Here is an 18,338-nt window from a genome sequence, read left to right as displayed (position 1 = left end):
AATAATTTACATTTGTGATAAACATTAAATATCACGGAACTGTTGAATTTGGAGGTCACCTCTTGAGACCGTCTAGTCCATCCCACTGCTAAAGCAAGGTCAGCTAGATCAGGTTGCTTAGGACTCTGTCCAGTCAAGTTTTGAATATCTCCAAGGATGGAGACTTCCCAACCTTTGTGGACAGAGCATATCTTATCTCTGGGCAAGCATATCTCACTGTGTTTGCAGTACCATGCTTGAGATTAAAATACATAGGTTTAAAACAACAATATATTTAGGTATATATCTTTCATCTGAGAACAATATTATGCAGTCAACCATCATACTGGGGAGACATTGATGATACTTGCAGAGAGCTCTTTCAAATATAGCTTCAGAAATATTTGTTAAAAACTTTACTAGTAAAGACTGTTCTATCCAGAGAAGTTCACTTCTGTTAGATGCCTATATAAAGACTTTATTAGTGTCTATAAATTTTTCCTACCAACCATTCATTTAGCATTTCACGTTCTGTTAAAAAAAAAAAAAAGACTAGTTAGGAAAGAACATTTTAATTTTGTGGTAAATCAGAATGACTATAAAAGATTTGCTCTATTCCAAGTCACAGTATGAAAGGAAAGCTGGGTAAAGCAAGTGTTATTTAACACTAAATAATTTCATTTCCATGACTTCATCAGACTTACATATCAGCTATTCAGAAAATAGTCCCAAAGAGAGTCTTTAATTTAAACTGTCTGATGTTCTTTTGGCAGTTGTAGTGAAACCAAGAGATTTGTTCTCCAGAAAACTTGGACATAGTTTCAGATGAAAGAAAAGAGGGGAGGTGGACTGGGGCTTTTTTTTTAAGGTGGACTTTACTGCAAGTTATTCAGTTACTGTCAAACAAACAGTATTTTTTTTTTTCTGGAAATGATTATAATTAACTATTGTACTTCTTTCAAAAAAGCCTGCTACTTTTTAAATAGCAGGAAATGTTCTCTGTCCACAAAAACTAACACACAGTGAAATTAATAAATACCATATCTCTTTTAGAAAGCAATTTTTATTCACACAATTCAGTGGAATTAAACATATTAGGAATACTTTTCCCAAACTCAATCCTTTGCTTCAAGGTATAACTCAGATATATTCTCAGAAAAGGGCATAATGGAAATGTGAATAAATGAATTTTCATTTGACATAGGAAAATAAAACTTCCTTTGACTGGCTGGAGACAGGAATACTTTCAGATAAATCTTCATAAGCTTCTTGAGGAAATGAGTTCTAGAAATGGTGTTTACTGAAAGGTAAATGCTGCTAAGAAAAGTGCTGACCCTTATTTAAAGTTTCTTACAAGTCAATTGTTTGTTCTTTTCACTGTCTCCAGGTCTGGAAAAAGTGCCAAGAGACCTTCCTCCCGACACAACTCTACTGGACTTACAGAACAACAAAATCACTGAAATTAAAGAAGGAGATTTCAAGAACTTGAAGAATCTTCATGTAAGTGTACAAATGAACAAGCATTTGCCAAAAAAAAAAAAAAAAAGAAAAAAAAAAAAGGAAAGAAAATGTGGGTTTGGCCTGCTTCTCAGATTTTTAAGGAAAACTGATGAAATATTCTGTGATCTTCCTCCACCAGCCCAGCCCATTTATTTCCTTTCCCATTTATCTCCTGCAAACTCTCTTTTTATACAGCAGAAGTTTCTCATCTCTTTTCAGTTCTTTATATGTCTCCTGTCCATCCAGTCTCCTGATCTCTATCATAACTTTTCTCACCTATTTATTTGCGTTTTCCGTCCCTTTGACACAGTGACTTCATTATTTCTGCTTAAAAAGCAGACCCGTCTCCACCCTGGAACCTCTCTCCCTTTTTACTCTATTCCTTCCCCTCTCACCTCTGAGTTCATGGAGATTTGTATATACCACCTTTGTCCGCAGTTTTTCTGTACTAATTTTAGTTCAAGAATAATTTCAAATCAATCGTCTGCCCCCTGCACTGCAATGAAATTGTGTTTTTGCAATAACCTTCTCCTAGCAAAACTCCGTCCTCATCCTTCTTTATGTGCCAGTCTCTTCCAACACTGCTGTCTGTTTTCCTCTTTGCTGAAATATTTTCCTTCCCTGGTTTCTGTGACTACCTTTTTTTTCTGGCTCACCTCTTCCTTTCCAAGTTTCCAGCAGACAACTACCTTCCTCCGTTTCCAATTTTTTTTTTGTTTCTCTGTCTGAAGTCCTCCTCCCTTATTTCTATACTTTTTACCAACATCTTAAAATTCATACCTAATAGTCTTACCTCAATTTTGTTGAAATACGTCTTTCTTTCCAGGTCAGAAAAAGGCTGTTACTTGTCTGCCTCTGAAAGTAATACCCAGCTTAGGCATGTTTCTGAAAATATTATTTTTCTAGCTTTTCACCAGCTCAATTTATTCTCTGTTATTCCATTTGATCCCTTTTGGTTATAACCAATATAAACTACTTGGCTGTGCTTTCCTGGCTCTTCACAGCCTTTTTCTATTTTATTTTTTTTCATTCAAAATCAAGAAGCTAACTCCCACTTTTTATCTGTTCACGGTGCCAGTGCCCTCACCCAAACAAGCCCTGTTTCAAATCAGAATCTGCATTCAGCCTTTCATATTTGGAAAAAAAAAAAATCCTATAAACATTTATCTCCTTAATTACTTCTAAATTCGCTCCTATGTTCTTTTTTTTTTTAACGCAACATCTAGAAGAAAAGTTTTAAAACATTTCTAGGAATAGGCACAATGCCAGTCTGTCCCTAGTGAAGGGAGTTGCATGAGTAAATCATGATTAGGTTCATATAATCTAATATTAGCATAGGTGTCTATACTTGAGCTGGTTACATAGATAACCTCTACAGTCAACAGAAATAGGTGCTTCCACATCTTCAACTGACTTGCTTTTAGAAGAGGTGACTGGTGCCCCAGAATTTTTTTTCAATTCCTCTGCTTGGCTAATGAACAGATTCGACACCCTAATTTCTGCCCACTTGTTTTGCTTTTCTTCCACCTTGGAGAGAAATCCTGTGTATTCAGAGGAGATCATCTGCAAGATTCTAAAAAAAGAGAAAAGCTTTGTCAGTGAAATTAATCTTTCTGCAATCCTTCTTCATGACACTCCATGAAATGAGTCAGAGCATGGTACTGCAGATGAAAAACACTGCCCCCAGTGACTTCTGCCTACTTGGCACTCAGCTCAGGTCTCTGTTATACATCCTACAGTGAGTTAAGCTGTTGTGAAATATGTCATCTCATTGAGGTTAACTCTACGCATTTTTTTTTCTTTTATTACTGGAGATATAATTTAATAGTGAATTAAATAGGTAACACTTCAGGGAAGAGATCATTTGCTTGTCTTACTCCCAAAAGTACCCAGTACATGCTTAGGGACCAGGGGAAATCATGCAGAAGAGTGACAGCAGTAACATCAGTTTTAACAAATAACGAATGCAGATTTCCTGGATTTACTCAAGAACAAAAAAATGATCCTTTCCTCCTCAAAATAATAATTTAGTCATGCAGTACATTTATGTAACTAGGCACCATCTTTACTCTCAGCAGGCATCATTCTTCTTGTGTAATATCTGGGAATGATTCCCACTCCCCACCTTGCAATTAAATATTCTTCAGAGTCATAGTGAAAGGGGAATATTGTTTTTAGATAAATATAGCTCAAAGTCTTTGTTGTTGACAGAGCTCCATTGTCACTTTTGTTTTAAGGAGATACGTGTGTGTGTATGATACATATATATTTGTATGTGTGTGTGTATATATATAATGTGTCTGCTTTTTAATCATATTCCCTGATAAACATTGCTTATGTTAGCATTACACTTGACAGTGTGATGTTCCAAAGATTCTAGACTTCTTAGACTAAGCTTTCTTATACTCTACTAAAACAGGAAGATTTACATAAATTATCAGTATTATTGTTCTAAAATCTAAAATTATCAGTTAACCTCTTCCATGAAGCAGTCAATTAAGGGAACAATTTCTTAAATCTTGATTTTAATAGATCTTGAAAAAAACCCCAATATATTCAGTTTATTCCTTTTGAATATTCCTTTAAAATTCCTTCCTAATTCCTGTAGACGTCACAAACCGTAGGTGTGACAGTTTTAGAAGATATTTTCATGAATAAATTGGGTTGAACCTAAAGTTCAGCTTATGCTAAAACCCAGATGAAGTAAGGAGAAAAGAAAGGATCTACCTATAACTTGCCCATGGCTTCTCTTTCAGCACAAATGTAACTGCTTATGTTCTGAGTGCACAATACATGGAAATGGAAATGAAAGAGAAATTAATACCTACAAAATAGTTTTTGTATCAGAAAATTTTCTTGAGTAGGTAAAAGAGCAGTCAAAGTCTGCAGCTGTCAAAATACAGCTAGCAATTGGAAAAGGGTGCAACTAAGGGAATATTTATCTGCAGATAATAGATGCCTGCCAGAAAAACACCAGAGTCAACAGTTTTGGTGCACTTGATATTTTTATAGGTTTAAATTTATCCAGGAAAAAGTGGCTAAGCTGTTATTGTTGTACTATAAAAACTCAGTGAGACTTCACACTAATTAAAAATGAAAGATAAAATATATTTTTTTTTTACCAGAGAACTTGGGAGAATAGGAAAAAAAATAGGATAGTACTTTTTTTTTTAGGGCCAAGAACTGTGGTTTCAGAAAACTGTCTGATACTATGTTAAAGACTTCCTTATGATTTAGAACTGTGGCAAAACAATCAGCAAGGCACAATTAGAAAAGCCAGGAAAAAAATATCTTCTGTGAAGCTGTTAGAATTTTCCAGGCAGACTGACACTTCTGGATAGAGTACAGTACTTTGACCCCATGGACACAATAGAGAATCCGAAATACTACATGAGTAAACCCTCATGCAGGGTGAAGGAGGAGTCTACAAAAACACCACATGGACTTGCATGCTGTGTGGCAAAGCCAAAGCAAACCAGCATAACACCTGGCACTTGGAAGAAAGAGGTAAAAGAGACTACTGTGTATTAGATCACTATAAGAACGGCACAAACAACCGAATAGTGACTGCATGCTTTTCCAACAGGAATTTTTTTTCAGTGGCACAATGTTAGTACAGCAAAAGAAGATGAATGTGCTATTGGCCTGAAATCAAATGGAACATTGCTTAATTTAAGCTGGCAGAGCTATGCAAAGCCATGGTTATGTGTACAACTGTGCTAAAATCAGTTGTATTAATACTGAAAGAAAAAATCTGCGCAAAAGAGAGAAGGGTGTAAGGTTATGACCATATCCACACTAAGGGATTATCCACTCTAAATGTATGGGCAAATAAACTGAAACATGATTTCTAGTAATATCAAGTGGAAAAATAGTGTATTGCATTAGAAATTACCTTTTTAAAAAAAAAAAAAATCAAAAGAAGGCTCCCTATGGAAGGACAAGAGCTCAGATTGACTGAAGAAAAGTTTAAGAACATCTTCCAGGGATACAGAAAAGCTCCTAATGGATCAAAAAATATTAATGAAAGAACACAGTCTTCTGATGAATCATTACAGCTTCAGTTCCTTTTTCCCAGGGATAATTACAAGAGAAGTTAAATAAACATAATGCTCTACAAATCACAGAATGAAGAGTCAGTAACCACTGGCATACTGTAAAAAAAACAAAGACAGATATCGCTGTCCAGTTTCTACCTCTGAACTCAGTTCCCACTATCATCAATGGCAGACATTCTTAGGACCGAAAGATACCACTTTTAAAATGTTTTGTTTCCACTTACTGCAACTGTAGGTTTCTGAAAAAAAAAAATAATTCTGAAAAACATTTTTTTCTGAAATGCATTATTCCCTTAGAGAAATGTCATTTCCTCAGACTCTCTGTTGCATTGTGCTTAACACACAATGAGATTTTCCACTGAAACAAGCAAAGTGCATCACACAACACACATGGAAAACATTTTTAAAGTGCAGAGGGTAAAGATCTTTTCATGTGAGGAAAGCAACAGAAGAAAATACTTTGAGATCCTTAAAATTCTGGAGAGAGTCAATCTAAGCTAATGAAAAAAGAAAAATTTATAGAACACAACAATAAAATAAACAAGTAAGATGTGATAAAATGGATTATGAAAATGCTTGTCTTGATAGACAAGGACAGGGCTGAAAGATTCTCCAGAACTCCAGAGCAATGGGATTATTTTTTGTTGGAGCAGGAAAATACTCCCTGGTCATCTGTGCAAGTCACATTACACAATACTTGTCAGTGAGAGTTCAAACTCCACGCAAACTAAGTCTGCAGCTGGCTCCTTGGCTTTGCAAGATTATTCAACAAGGTGCTATGGATGTGATCAAACTGCTTTCCGCATTTGTCTTTCATTTGTACTGACAGGCTGTTGTTTCAATGCCTTGCCATCTTCTTCCTTCACAGTTAATTCATCTCTTCCCTCTTGTTTCTAAGTCATCCTTTTTTCCTTGCCTTTCTTAGATGTGTCTGCTTGATCCTAGCTTTGGTAGGGTTACTACCAACCCTAACAAAGACTTCAAGTAACAACAAATAAAGAATAATGGCACCGCCATGGTTTTTTATACCTCTATCCTTTTCCTGCCTTAAGTGCAGATCAGGGGCCCTTCAGGAGGCATAACATCTGGAATTCTGTTCAGAGACCTCCTTGGATTCAGGGGCTCTTGGTTCCTTCAGTTTACCAATGTTTATGATTTTTAAAATTAATTTAAAAATGAATACCTATTTTGTAGAATTCTGTGTCCTGGTATAACACAATTATAGAAGAAAGTAAAGACCGGTTTTATATTTTTGGTGTTCTTTGGTTTGGTGTTTTGTTTTGTTTTGTTTTGTTTTTAATTTTTCCTAAATATACATCCACTCCTAATAATTTGGCAGAAAAGCTGGACTATATGTCCAGGTTGTGAGTATGACTTAACAACGAAAACCATAAGGCAAACAAAAAGGACCAAATTTATTATTATTTTTATTTGGAAGTCTGACTCCTGAGCTTACAATTTTTAAGGCATTACTGTTCCTAGCAGAACTGTAATAAAAACAAGGTAATAATGTAATACATAACCCAGGAAATTAAAGAAATTCCATTGGGTCGGCAGATTGACTTTTCAGTTTAAACCCTGAAGGACGCATGCATCTTTAAAGACCTGATGTTAGGTAAGAGTACCATTCCCAGCTGGCACAACAGATGTATCACCACATATTACGTCTGATAAAAATTTGCTGATCATTTTACAGTTCTGATTGTGGCAAGGCTGTTACTTCAACATACACTAAACTAAGAAGAACAGAAGTAGGGATGAAAACTCCTCAAAACAATCCCCTGAGATTCTCACATAATGAAATTACACCAAAAAATACAATCCTCTGCTCCTGACCTCCAGACAGGGTAAAAATTGTAAGTTTTGGTAACCCCAAGAAGAACAATCCTATGCTAGTTCCTACATGGTTGCCACACACTCCCTCTGCAGTTTGTCAGGATGTATTTTGACAAAAGCCTGCCAACAAGTGTTCCAAAATATTCCTGAATTGTGAATCCTCCTTTCTGTTTTGGGAATAAATATTTGAGGTAGAAACCAGGCCAGAAGGAGCTAAATGGCCAGACTCCCACTGACTTCAACTGAGCCAGCATCTATTCCTGTCATACACTGATTTTTTTTTTTTTTTCTTACTACACTAATATCAGAGGTGTTTCAGTAAAAAGTAAGCCATCTTTGGAGCAAAGCTTGGATTTTTTCTCTTCTCTGAGCACCACTTAAACTGCTGGTCATGATAATGTGGTCCATAGTGCTATATTTTAACAGAGTCAGTGTTTACAGTGCAGTATTTGTGTGTGATGTACAACAAGGGAAAAAAGTTTTATCTTAGGAAAATTACTATGGAAGCTATTTTTTTCTCTTATCCTTAGGAAATTGCTATGAACCCTCCAAGCCTGACAAAGAGATTATTTTAATACTTGATGTCTCTTTGTTTTCTCTTTCTTTCTTGCCTCTTTTCTTACCTATGGCTAAATATTTTAGCACCCATATCAGGTCATGCTGAAAACTGCATTGTTGTGCTCAGCCTTTTTATTGGAAATTGTTGGGGGGGGTTTTGTTCTGTTTTGTTTTGTTGTGTTTTGTTTTTCAGAGGGGTACCTTTATATTAAAAGAAATATCTTTTTTCTCCACCAGAAACTGAAGTGTGGAATAAGACAGATTTTTGAATAAATGTATTAAGTCCTATGGCTCTGTTCTAGGCTGTCATGTCTCTTCAGTCTGCCAAATAATTTAATACTAGCAACATTGCAAATGCTATCTGTGGCCAAAGGCTCTTGCACTTTCAGCACTTTCGGATCAACCCTTATTTTTCACTCCAAGTACTTCTTGCCCTGTACAAAATTTTTATACGTCCTTTGACAAGGTTAATATAGTACCCCATCACGACATCTGGGCTTTATTCAGGATACTTAGTCCATGTGGCATGTTTTTGCCTAACATCCCTTCCTCAATAGCATTGCCTGCAGATGTTTTCCCCAGGTTTTTCTCCTCTAGTTCCTGTTTTCACTGACCTCTGCAGTCCCCCGAGTTTTTAATTTTATTTTATTTTGTTTTGTTTTAACTTTTGTTACATGCAAACCATACGGGACACATTCTCATGAAAGTAAACAGCCGTACTCCAAGGCTAATAACTTCATTCTTTAAGTCTTGCATATAATAGAGTTATTGTGAAGTGGGAAAGGAACCCAGGGGTATGGCTTGCCAGGTGCTATGCTGGTGTGTTATCCTCATCATTTGCTGTTGCTCTAGGAGACAGTAAAACTTTGCTTGCAAATTCTGATGTGTGGGTTTATTTTTTCTTCTTTACAGCTGCACAACAATGTGGAAAAATAGCGCAAGTTTAAAATACCAGGACCTGGGACTTGCATAGCAGGGTGCAAGTGGGAACTTATATTCTGGTAAAAAAAAAGGTTGAAAACTACAGGCTTGTGATACCTTCCCACCTTGCACCACCATACATATGTTTCTGCTGTGAAATCGGTCTTTTTAAACATAGCTTTGATAGAAACAATCATTTCTAAGTTAAAGACTTCTGGAATGTTTGAATAAAACAACAGTTCTGTGTGTTTCCCCAAAAAACCATGATCATATTTAGGAGAAAGCATTGGCAAAGCAGAGCAGATTAATTCTAGATACCTAGAAGATTTCTGATTTTGTTTAGGACTACCAGTTCTGCTCTGAAGAACTGTAACAATCCTCCTAACAGCAACTACTCAGAGAATATCTACATTACAGGGCCTAGCTGAATGTATTTCCAGCAAGAAATATTTCACATCAGACCATCAACCACGATAATCAGAGCTCAAACATACTTTATCTAAAAGGTGACAAAGTTAAAACAAATCAAATAAAAAAAGAAAAAAAAAAAGGTAAGACAGATCTTTAGCTGAAACAAATGACCAAGTAGTACAAAGCAGGATGCAAGATAATAATTTCAAGTGCTCACTGAAGTCACTCACTGAATATTGACTTAGATATCTTGAAAAATACATCAATGGTAAAATTAAAAAAAAAAAAGTAATTAGTGACACATTCAGTTATTCTGTTATTATGATAGAAACTATGAAAGACACTTATCTGCATAATTCAAGCTGTACTCTTCATGACAGCTGGATTGTTTCCCATGTCCTATTATTGTACAGGTAGCTGCACTATGGGCAGAATCTACATCTGTGTCTCAATTCTGGCAATACTTAGAAAACCACACCTCATGTGTACCCCATGTTTCTTGTAGCAGTTCTTTTAACTCAGGCTCAAATAAAAGAGAGCAGGGGCCATGACTTCCACTAACCAATATATTTATTTTGGGAAAGGCTTATTGTTAGGGAAATACTTTGTTGAACTGCGAGTGATCTTTACTATCTCCTCTTACAAATGTGTTATTGCTAGCTAGCATACAAAATTAAAACCAGATATAGTCAGCTTTACGTGTTCTCAGTGAAACCATGTAGAAAGCACACTGCTTGCTTTGCTCAGGATGATCTGCAAGAGGAGTCCATTAGGGAAAGAACACACATCAAATACCATTTTAGACTATCTTCTCACCTCTCTTCCTGTTTTCACCATAGAGAGGTACTGTTACAGATGCTGATACATTTCTTGGTACTGTTTTCATGCTTAACTGATTGTGGAAGGAACTGAGTGCTCAATTTTCCTCCATGAAACAGAAAAAAGTGTAATTCTGAAGATATTAAAAGTGTATTAAAATGCACTGAATGTTAACTACAGTGTATGCAATATAAAAATTTGTGGTTTAGCAGCAACTGTTGTCTTATTTTCTGCAAATAGCGTAATAGGGTTAGTGTTCAAAGATGTTCTATGGCTATTCTGTAGTAATAAATATAAATGGATATTGACATCTATATTTATACAGCCCATTCTACCTAATTAACTTCACAAATATGCAGCACTGTAAGTCTGATAAGTAGATAGCAAACAAATGGAATTATAAGATTAATTCTCACATGTATAATGTCTGAAATTCTTTCCATTAACTGCCTTACTGTTCTGACAGTAATGTCCTCCCTTTTTATGTCATGGTTGGTTAATAAGAAAGAGAGCTAGCAGTAATCCAAAATTTCAGAGGAATATGAAGACCATCTATTACACGTAACAGAGCTTTTATGGAGGCCTTTCTCTTCTGACAGTACAGTGAGCTAACTTGCTTAGAGTTACCCTGAGCCTAGATATGACAATTGTGAGAAGTAGAGGAGGCACCTACATAGTAGGTAGAATGAATGTAGCCCATGATCCCTAATTTCAGGACTTGGAGTGTTGCACTCCAGTTTGCTCCCCTTCCATGCCAAGTTACACTTGTCAAAAAATAACTTATATCACTGCAAAAATTAGGTTATTATCAGACAAAAATCTAATAAGTACAGTCTATTAGACTAATAGCAAGGAGATGATGATATATATTTTTTTATTAAGCTAGGCTGTGCCTTCACTGTATTCAGTCATAAAATTTTCTACTCAGGAAAAATGGTTAGGATGGTTTTGTGATGATGGGTAAGGTATAAAAGTATCCTCAGAATAAACAAACCCTTTTTAAAAAAAAAGCTAATAAAACTGATAATGTTGGTTTTATGTGAATGACTTGTTCTTCACAGCTTTCAGTTGGAAGAATTGTACTTATTCTTGGTTATAAATTATGGATGTTAACAAAAGAAGCTGCATATACCTCAGCAGTGAAATAGCAGTTGTATTTGTTATGTAGACCTTGTTTGTCTTTCACTGTTTTCAGAAGTTCTTAATCTATTTGTTTTAGTACTGCATTGCATTTTCTTCAGCTCACTAGATTGGCCATCAAAAGACGTCAAAAGACACTAGAAAAGAATATTCATTTTTAAATGTTTTGTTCCTAAAATAATTTCCCTAGTGGTCATCTGAGATCTGTTCCATTATTACTTCACAGGCATTGATCCTTGTTAACAACAAAATCAGCAAAATAAGCCCATTAGCTTTTGCTCCTCTGAAGAAACTGGAAAGACTTTACCTGTCCAAGAACAACCTGAAGGAACTCCCAGAAAACATGCCAAAGTCTCTTCAGGAGATACGAGCTCATGAGAATGAGATCTCCAAGTTGAGGAAAGCTGTCTTTAACGGACTGAATCAAGTGATTGTCTTAGGTATGAGCATGAGAAATTCTAAAAAAAATCAACTGAGTGTTTTTTCAAGATGGTGTTTTTATTTCAATCAGTGATTTTATGTAGAAAGCCAAGAAATGCTCCAATAAATTGTACCTCCAAATTAGCTTTGACCTGAAGGATGTAGGTACCTACATTGCAGCACAGCTCACAGCTCACAACCATGTTTTGTTGGCAGAACTAGGCACCAATCCAATCAAGAGTTCAGGCATTGAAAATGGAGCTTTTCAGGGGATGAAGAGGCTGTCCTACATCCGTATCGCGGACACCAACATTACTAGCATCCCAAAAGGTAAGAAATTAAATGAATATTTCAGAGATTTGCACAGGTATAATATAGTGACTTCTAGTCAGCTGGAAAAAGAAAGATTATGGAAGCCTTTTGAATCAAACCTTAGAGTATCCATTACTTGACTACTTCATTTTTTAGTCTGTTGACTTATTTTGGTTTGGAAAATTTTGGTTTTCTATTATGAGAAGCTCCACAAAAGAGGCACTGTCAAAAGTCAGCCATTTTATATTATTTTGCTTTTCTTGCCTCATTGCTGAAATATGAAGTAGAATAATGTTTTCACCCTCCAACCCTAGTTTGCGAGCTTGATGAACATTATACAGATGTAAACTCATGTCAAATTAACTGAAGTTCTACAAGCATAAAATCAGCCTTCCACAAGCCTGTGAGTTTGAAGACAAAAGTCCTATTCCTATATAAACCAGAAACATTTGCTATTTGTAGAACTTAATTGCAAATTAATATTTGCTACAAAATATGAACAATTTGAATATAACCCATTAAAACAAACTAAACAAAACCAGAATGGTTCAAATCCAGAGGAAATGATATTCAATTTATTCATAGGTTAGCCAGCAGATTGTTTTGAAATAGCTAAAAAGTTTTTGAAATTTAATACTAGTTTTTATTTTTCTTCCCACATTTCCTGTTTCAAATGTTCCTTTGAGGAACCTCAGATAGTTAAAATATTTGGTTCCATTTTTTTTTTTTTTTTTTGCCCCTGATAAACAGAATTTGCAAACTAGCATGTGCTCTACCTCAAATAACGTTAAAATTATTTTATCTCATCTTTATAATCTCATTTTCTACTGCTGTTATTTGTAAAATATCTAGGTGCTAAATGTTTGTTTATTTACATATGTGGATAGTCTGACTAAAATGAAGGCTCTTTCTCTTACACTATTAAATATGTCCTACTTACATAATAATGAAGGCTAGAATTCATAACTGGGTAGAATTTCATTTAGCTATTTTTTAAGAATTAACTGTTCTGTGATGACTTTAGGAGGTTGATCCTATTTCATCCCAAATAAATTGTTACTAGCTGATTTCAGTTTCCCTGATTGTGAAAGTTCCTTGTTTCATTCAATGAGTTGCTCTTGACCATGTCTAGTAAAAATCTGTTTGTTACTGTGAAAGAGCCTCAGTACACCACAAGTCCTTTAAAAAAAGATAATAATCCAGTTTTATCAAAAGTAACTTGATGGTGTTCTCTCTTCCAGGCCTTCCCCCATCCCTTACTGAACTTCACCTTGATGGCAACAAAATCAGCAAAATTGATGCTGACGGTCTGTCTGGACTCACCAACTTGGCAAAGTAAGAATTCATTTTTTCTTTTCACATAAAATATTACGTGAAATTGTAACCACCAAACACAAAACTAGAAAACATAATTCCAGGCTTCATATGCATTATCATCATTGAAGCAGTACATAACTTAGCAGGAAAAGCTTTTAAGGACTTGTGTAATGGCTGAAGAAAACAAAACACTTTTTCACTTTTTTTTTCTAACAACAGTTCCCAGCTGTTTTTAATTATGAGTGATATATGCCTAGGACAACTGTTTCTTTGATTTTTTTTTTTTTTAAGATAAAGAAAGGAATTAGATATTTTAAATTATGTCATGCCTCTTTCATTTTATTTCCATCTTTGGTTTATGCAATTTTCTTGGGACACTGCATTGCTGATGCAATTTCCTCTGAAAACTGAGGAAAAAAGCACATGGGAACCAGCAACAATGTTCCTCTATTTCTCAAGAAAGGCAAGTCTGCAGTGAGTCTAAGAACATGACCAAACCCCCCTCCCAAAAACCCCCATACAATATAAATGAAAAAGGGTCATTTTTTCAGGGTGCTTGTATTTTCCTAATCTGTGAATATGTTATTGAATAAATTTCTCTAACTTTAGGAAAATATAAGGAGAATTCCTGAGAAGTATAGACATACAGAATTATTTGTCAATCAATTCACATTAGATAACATGCTAAAATAGCAAAATAGACCTTTAATATAAGATATTTTAATATTATGATACTTTAAAACTTTTGTATGGAAATAGAAATAAAATTAATCTAAAAGACAATTAATCAGATTACTGGATCTAATTCCTGGATCTTCATCTTAATCATTCTGCTTGTTATAATGAAGGCAGGAAACAGAAATCAAAAAGAGATTACTAAGAAACAGGAGTTAAGTTTACCATTGTTTATAGTAGCTTGGACAGCAATTTAGTGGAATGAAGAACATAGTAAATTAATATGTATTTTGCATCTGGCAATTTCAGGTGATAAATCTTAGAACAGCTTTTGAGAGCTTGTCAAATAAGACACTTTAATTCATGTTTGATGTTCACATTTGATCGCAGATTAATCTCCACTCAAAAAAAAGTCTACTCCTGGATTATAATGGAAAAATAAGAATATCATAATTATGGATTAGGGGACTATGTAGCAGTTATCATTGATGGTAGAGGCTTATTATAAAATGTAACATCCTGTAAATGGTAAAGAAAACGTCGACAAGCAAAGCAAGATCATAACTACTCAGGTAGAGAGTAATTTACTTTACTGGGAGAGGAGGTGTGTGAGGGGTGCGTCAGCTGTCCTGCAGATGACCCAGTTTTTCTCCTTTTTCACATTAATACTTGGAAAACACTACAGGCAACATCACATGGGCAATATTGTTGGAAGACCTTCTTCAGACATAAAGTTTTATGCAGCAAGTGCTGACGGACTACTAAAAATACCTAACCTTGGGCTGCTTCCATTGTGGCTGTACTGTATGGAGAAAAAAGATACTCTGTTGATCATGGTGTGGAAATGTGGAGCTGCTCAGGGCAGGCATGAAGTTTTAAACTGCTTAAGCCTGTACTTAAGCAAGCAACATAAGCATAGTCACAAATCCTCATTTGCAAAGTTGAAAAATAAGGCAGAATACAGATTTGGCAAGAAAGGAGGACATTGGACATAACAGAACAGACAAACAAAGGAGGGAGCTGTGAAAGAGCACCAGGACAGCATATGGGTTAAATCTAAGAGGCAACATGCCCCTGTGTTATAACACAGAAACAAGTCACCAAAAAATAGCTTTTATTTATACATCTGAGACTTCAGGACCATCAATATGGGGTCAGACCACTCTCTTTCTGAATCATGTCAAACGTGCTCTACAGTCTAATAGCTGCGCTAAAGCAGTTAGACTTTGAGAAACAGGTCATTTTTCTGACTGTGTTAAGGTGTTTTGAACTGTAAAAGAGCTCGATGAAGATTGACTGCTCATTGTCTTTTGAATTCTTGAATTCTAATAGAAAGCAAGTATTTGTCCTTTTTGTTTGTTTGTTTTCCTTTTAAAACTACTCTTAAGTCTTCCAAAAGTCTTCGTACAGTGCTGCAGTGGAAAAAAAAAATCTCATTAATGTAAACCAAACAAAGACTTTGCTGGTTTCATGCAGTAATAAGCTCCACAGGACAATATAAACATTACACAAGTGATGTTACTGAAGTCTAGGTCCTATTTAAGTTTACTGAAAAGATCTACCTCCGTACAGTGGAAGTCACATCAAGCCCTGAATAATGATGATCTTGAGCAGCATGAAGTTTGTTAAAGGGCATATAACAAGAAAGTGGAAATGGGCAAGCAGGGATACTGGAGGCAAAAGAAGGTGAACAAACATTTGAGAAGTTCCTAAATTTTTAGGTATGTTTTTGATAATGTTATTCAATTATTTAGAACACTGTGACTACATCGGCTAAAACACTGGAAATAAGCTACATATTCACTAACATAAAAGAAAATTGTATGCCAATATAGTAAGCAAGAGGGATTTTTCACATTCTTCACTTTCTGTTCCCATGAGAAAAAGAAGACAGATGAAGACCATATTTTTTTCCTAACACTCTTAATCACGCTGTATTTTACACACTAATATTGTCTTATTTCATTTGTAAACATAGCCCCAAGTGACTGAGACTTTGTAACATATTCAGATGAGATGTAATTACATATAATTTCACTGCTTGTGGGAGTTAGATCCACTTTTCTACAGACTCCTCCAATTTCACTCTTTCCCTAAAAGAGCTTCCCTGCATGAGCTAATCCAAAGTTGGATCCTGTACATCCTTATGTTGTGTAAAGGGGTTACTTTTGCTTCAAAAAACCAATATGAAGGTCAGATCTGCTTTTTTTTTTTCATGCTAATCTCCCTAGGTGTGACATATCTGCTTAGAGACCTTGCATATGTAGCAAGCATATATTTAGATATGTGTCAACTAGGAATTTATAGGCTTTTGCCAAAATGTTTTTTTTTCTCCAATCCTTTTAAAGACAGTCACTATAAGAACCCATTACTCAAATCCTTTGTAGACTTTCTGTATATCTTTCAACTAAATTGCTCCGTAGGATCAAATCCCCAAAGCTTTACTAAATCTTGATGTACTCTACGCAAAAGGAATTTTGTTCTAATAACTTCTAAATGAAAATTCTTCCTCACCAAATTCTAGCAAAGATGTGGGGAAAAAAAGATTGCTTGAGGAAAAAAAGATAAAGCCAACGAGATGAAGTAGGTTTAGCCTTTATAGAAATAATTTTCTCAAAGGACAACACTCCTGATGTTGACAACCCCTGCAGAATTATCACTGAATTCCTTACAGCAACAGAGTATTGTTACTTATGAGAGTCTCTTGAAAACAATCGATAGTTTTGTAATGGCAAACCAAAATAGTAATGACACAGAAATATACAGATAGGACAAGATTTTCCAAATTAGGCATGAGTCGTGCTAGTGAACCCAGCATGTGTATGTATAAAGCAGGAAGGATGATTTTGTGGTGAAAGGTCCAGACTGGAACCCAGGAGAAATGTGTATGTCCCACTTCTGTGTCCTGCTGAACAGATCATCGTGTGGGACTCAGCTCCTGTTTCCAGTGTGTAACATGACTCTAACTGCATAAGTATCTTAGAAGGATGTGGTGAAGTTTAAAACTTAACAGCTCTGGTCAACAGGGGTTATGTAGTTTGACAATGAGAGCTACATCCAGTACTCCTAAAGTCATGCAAGAGACTTATTCAGCTTTTAAAGGAAGATTGGTGTCTACGGAGATACACACTACATATTTACAGTGGGATTAGTCATATGGCTCATGAAAGCATGCAGTACCGTGGGCACAAGTTAAATTATATCATGATAATTATGATAGTTCACACCAGATATCAAAATTATATTTAAATATGTTTGTCTAAACTAGTTCTCTGTGACAACTCTGTACCTCACGCATAATTCTGAAAATTAGTCTGGTCTGTTCTACAACAGTAATGTGTAGAAGTAATAAATCCAGGAAATATGGTTATGTGAGCAAGATTAACATTTTTGTTTGTTTGTTTTGGGTTGGTTTTGTTGTGGTTTGTTTTTTTTCAGATTGGGTCTCAGCTTCAACAGTATTTCTTCAGTTGAAAATGGCTCTCTGAACAACGTACCTCATCTGAGAGAGCTCCATTTGAACAACAATGAACTTGTCAGAGTACCTGGTGGGCTGGGTGAACACAAATATATCCAGGTAAAGTTTATCATACTGCCTCAGAGAGCAAAAGTTGAAAAATTCTGAGTGGTATTTGCATGGTTATTCAGTCTTGAACAGAAACATATAGAGTATTTATGCAAAAGGTAACTCGATGCAAGTTTCATAAACCGTTGGATTGGCATGGAAAAGTTGCAAACAGGAAGACTCTTATTCCGATTTTTGTGTGAGTGTGGCTATGGAGGTGTATAGATCTGGAGGTGTGCATTCATATCTCTCTGCGTCTGAGGGGACACAACAAATATGAGTTTATTTGTGTACTTTGATTTCCTCTTTACTCCAAAAAGAGTTCTCAAAGAACACTTTTTCTGTTGAATTTTTTTCAATTCTACCCAGTGATATCTTGCAACATTTCCCAAGAACCTTCCCTTTGGTATCTCACAAAGCTATGCCATCAGGAAAGCAAGGAGATGCAGTAAGCATTTCACATCAGCAATATTTTGTCTGTGTGTTCTATGTGGCTGGATATCTAGAAATATGGCCTCTTGGAACAAATCTAAATCTGTCTTCACTTGGACTAAGATTTTACGGGAAAGAAAGCTCCAAAGAATGAAGACTCTCAAATGTAAATCACCACTTGCATGTAGCTTGGGAAAATTCATTAGAAATGATGACTCTGGAGCAAAGTAATATTCATCAGCTATTTTAAATTAGCATTAGTGATTACTTTGGCTCTGGGTCCTGTACAGTTGCACTCATGAGAGCAAAAGCATTAGAGCTGGTGAAAAACCAATTAGCACCAAATACATTCTTTATATACAGCACATGCTTCTGAACCACAGCAATGTATTAAT

The 18,338-nt window shown here is 35.5% G+C and overlaps 1 protein-coding gene across 1 annotated transcript in view; it reads left to right on the top strand.

Moving 5' to 3' along the window:
* DCN (decorin) overlaps positions 1-18,338 on the top strand; it is a 39,888-nt gene that overhangs the window by 19,741 nt on the left and 1,809 nt on the right. The window contains exons 3-7 of the mRNA XM_010121831.2: positions 1,367-1,479; positions 11,449-11,662; positions 11,859-11,972; positions 13,196-13,289; positions 17,385-17,523. Coding sequence (XP_010120133.1) covers positions 1,367-1,479; positions 11,449-11,662; positions 11,859-11,972; positions 13,196-13,289; positions 17,385-17,523 — 674 coding nt within the window. The remainder of the gene's footprint in view (positions 1-1,366; positions 1,480-11,448; positions 11,663-11,858; positions 11,973-13,195; positions 13,290-17,384; positions 17,524-18,338) is intronic.

The sequence above is a fragment of the Chlamydotis macqueenii genome, chromosome 1 (genome assembly GCF_036417535.1).
Source record: "Chlamydotis macqueenii isolate bChlMac1 chromosome 1, bChlMac1.mat, whole genome shotgun sequence".
In the NCBI taxonomy this organism is placed as follows: domain Eukaryota; kingdom Metazoa; phylum Chordata; class Aves; order Otidiformes; family Otididae; genus Chlamydotis; species Chlamydotis macqueenii.
The sequence above is the reverse complement of the archived record's forward strand: the minus strand, read 5'-3'. Positions and strand labels throughout refer to the sequence as shown.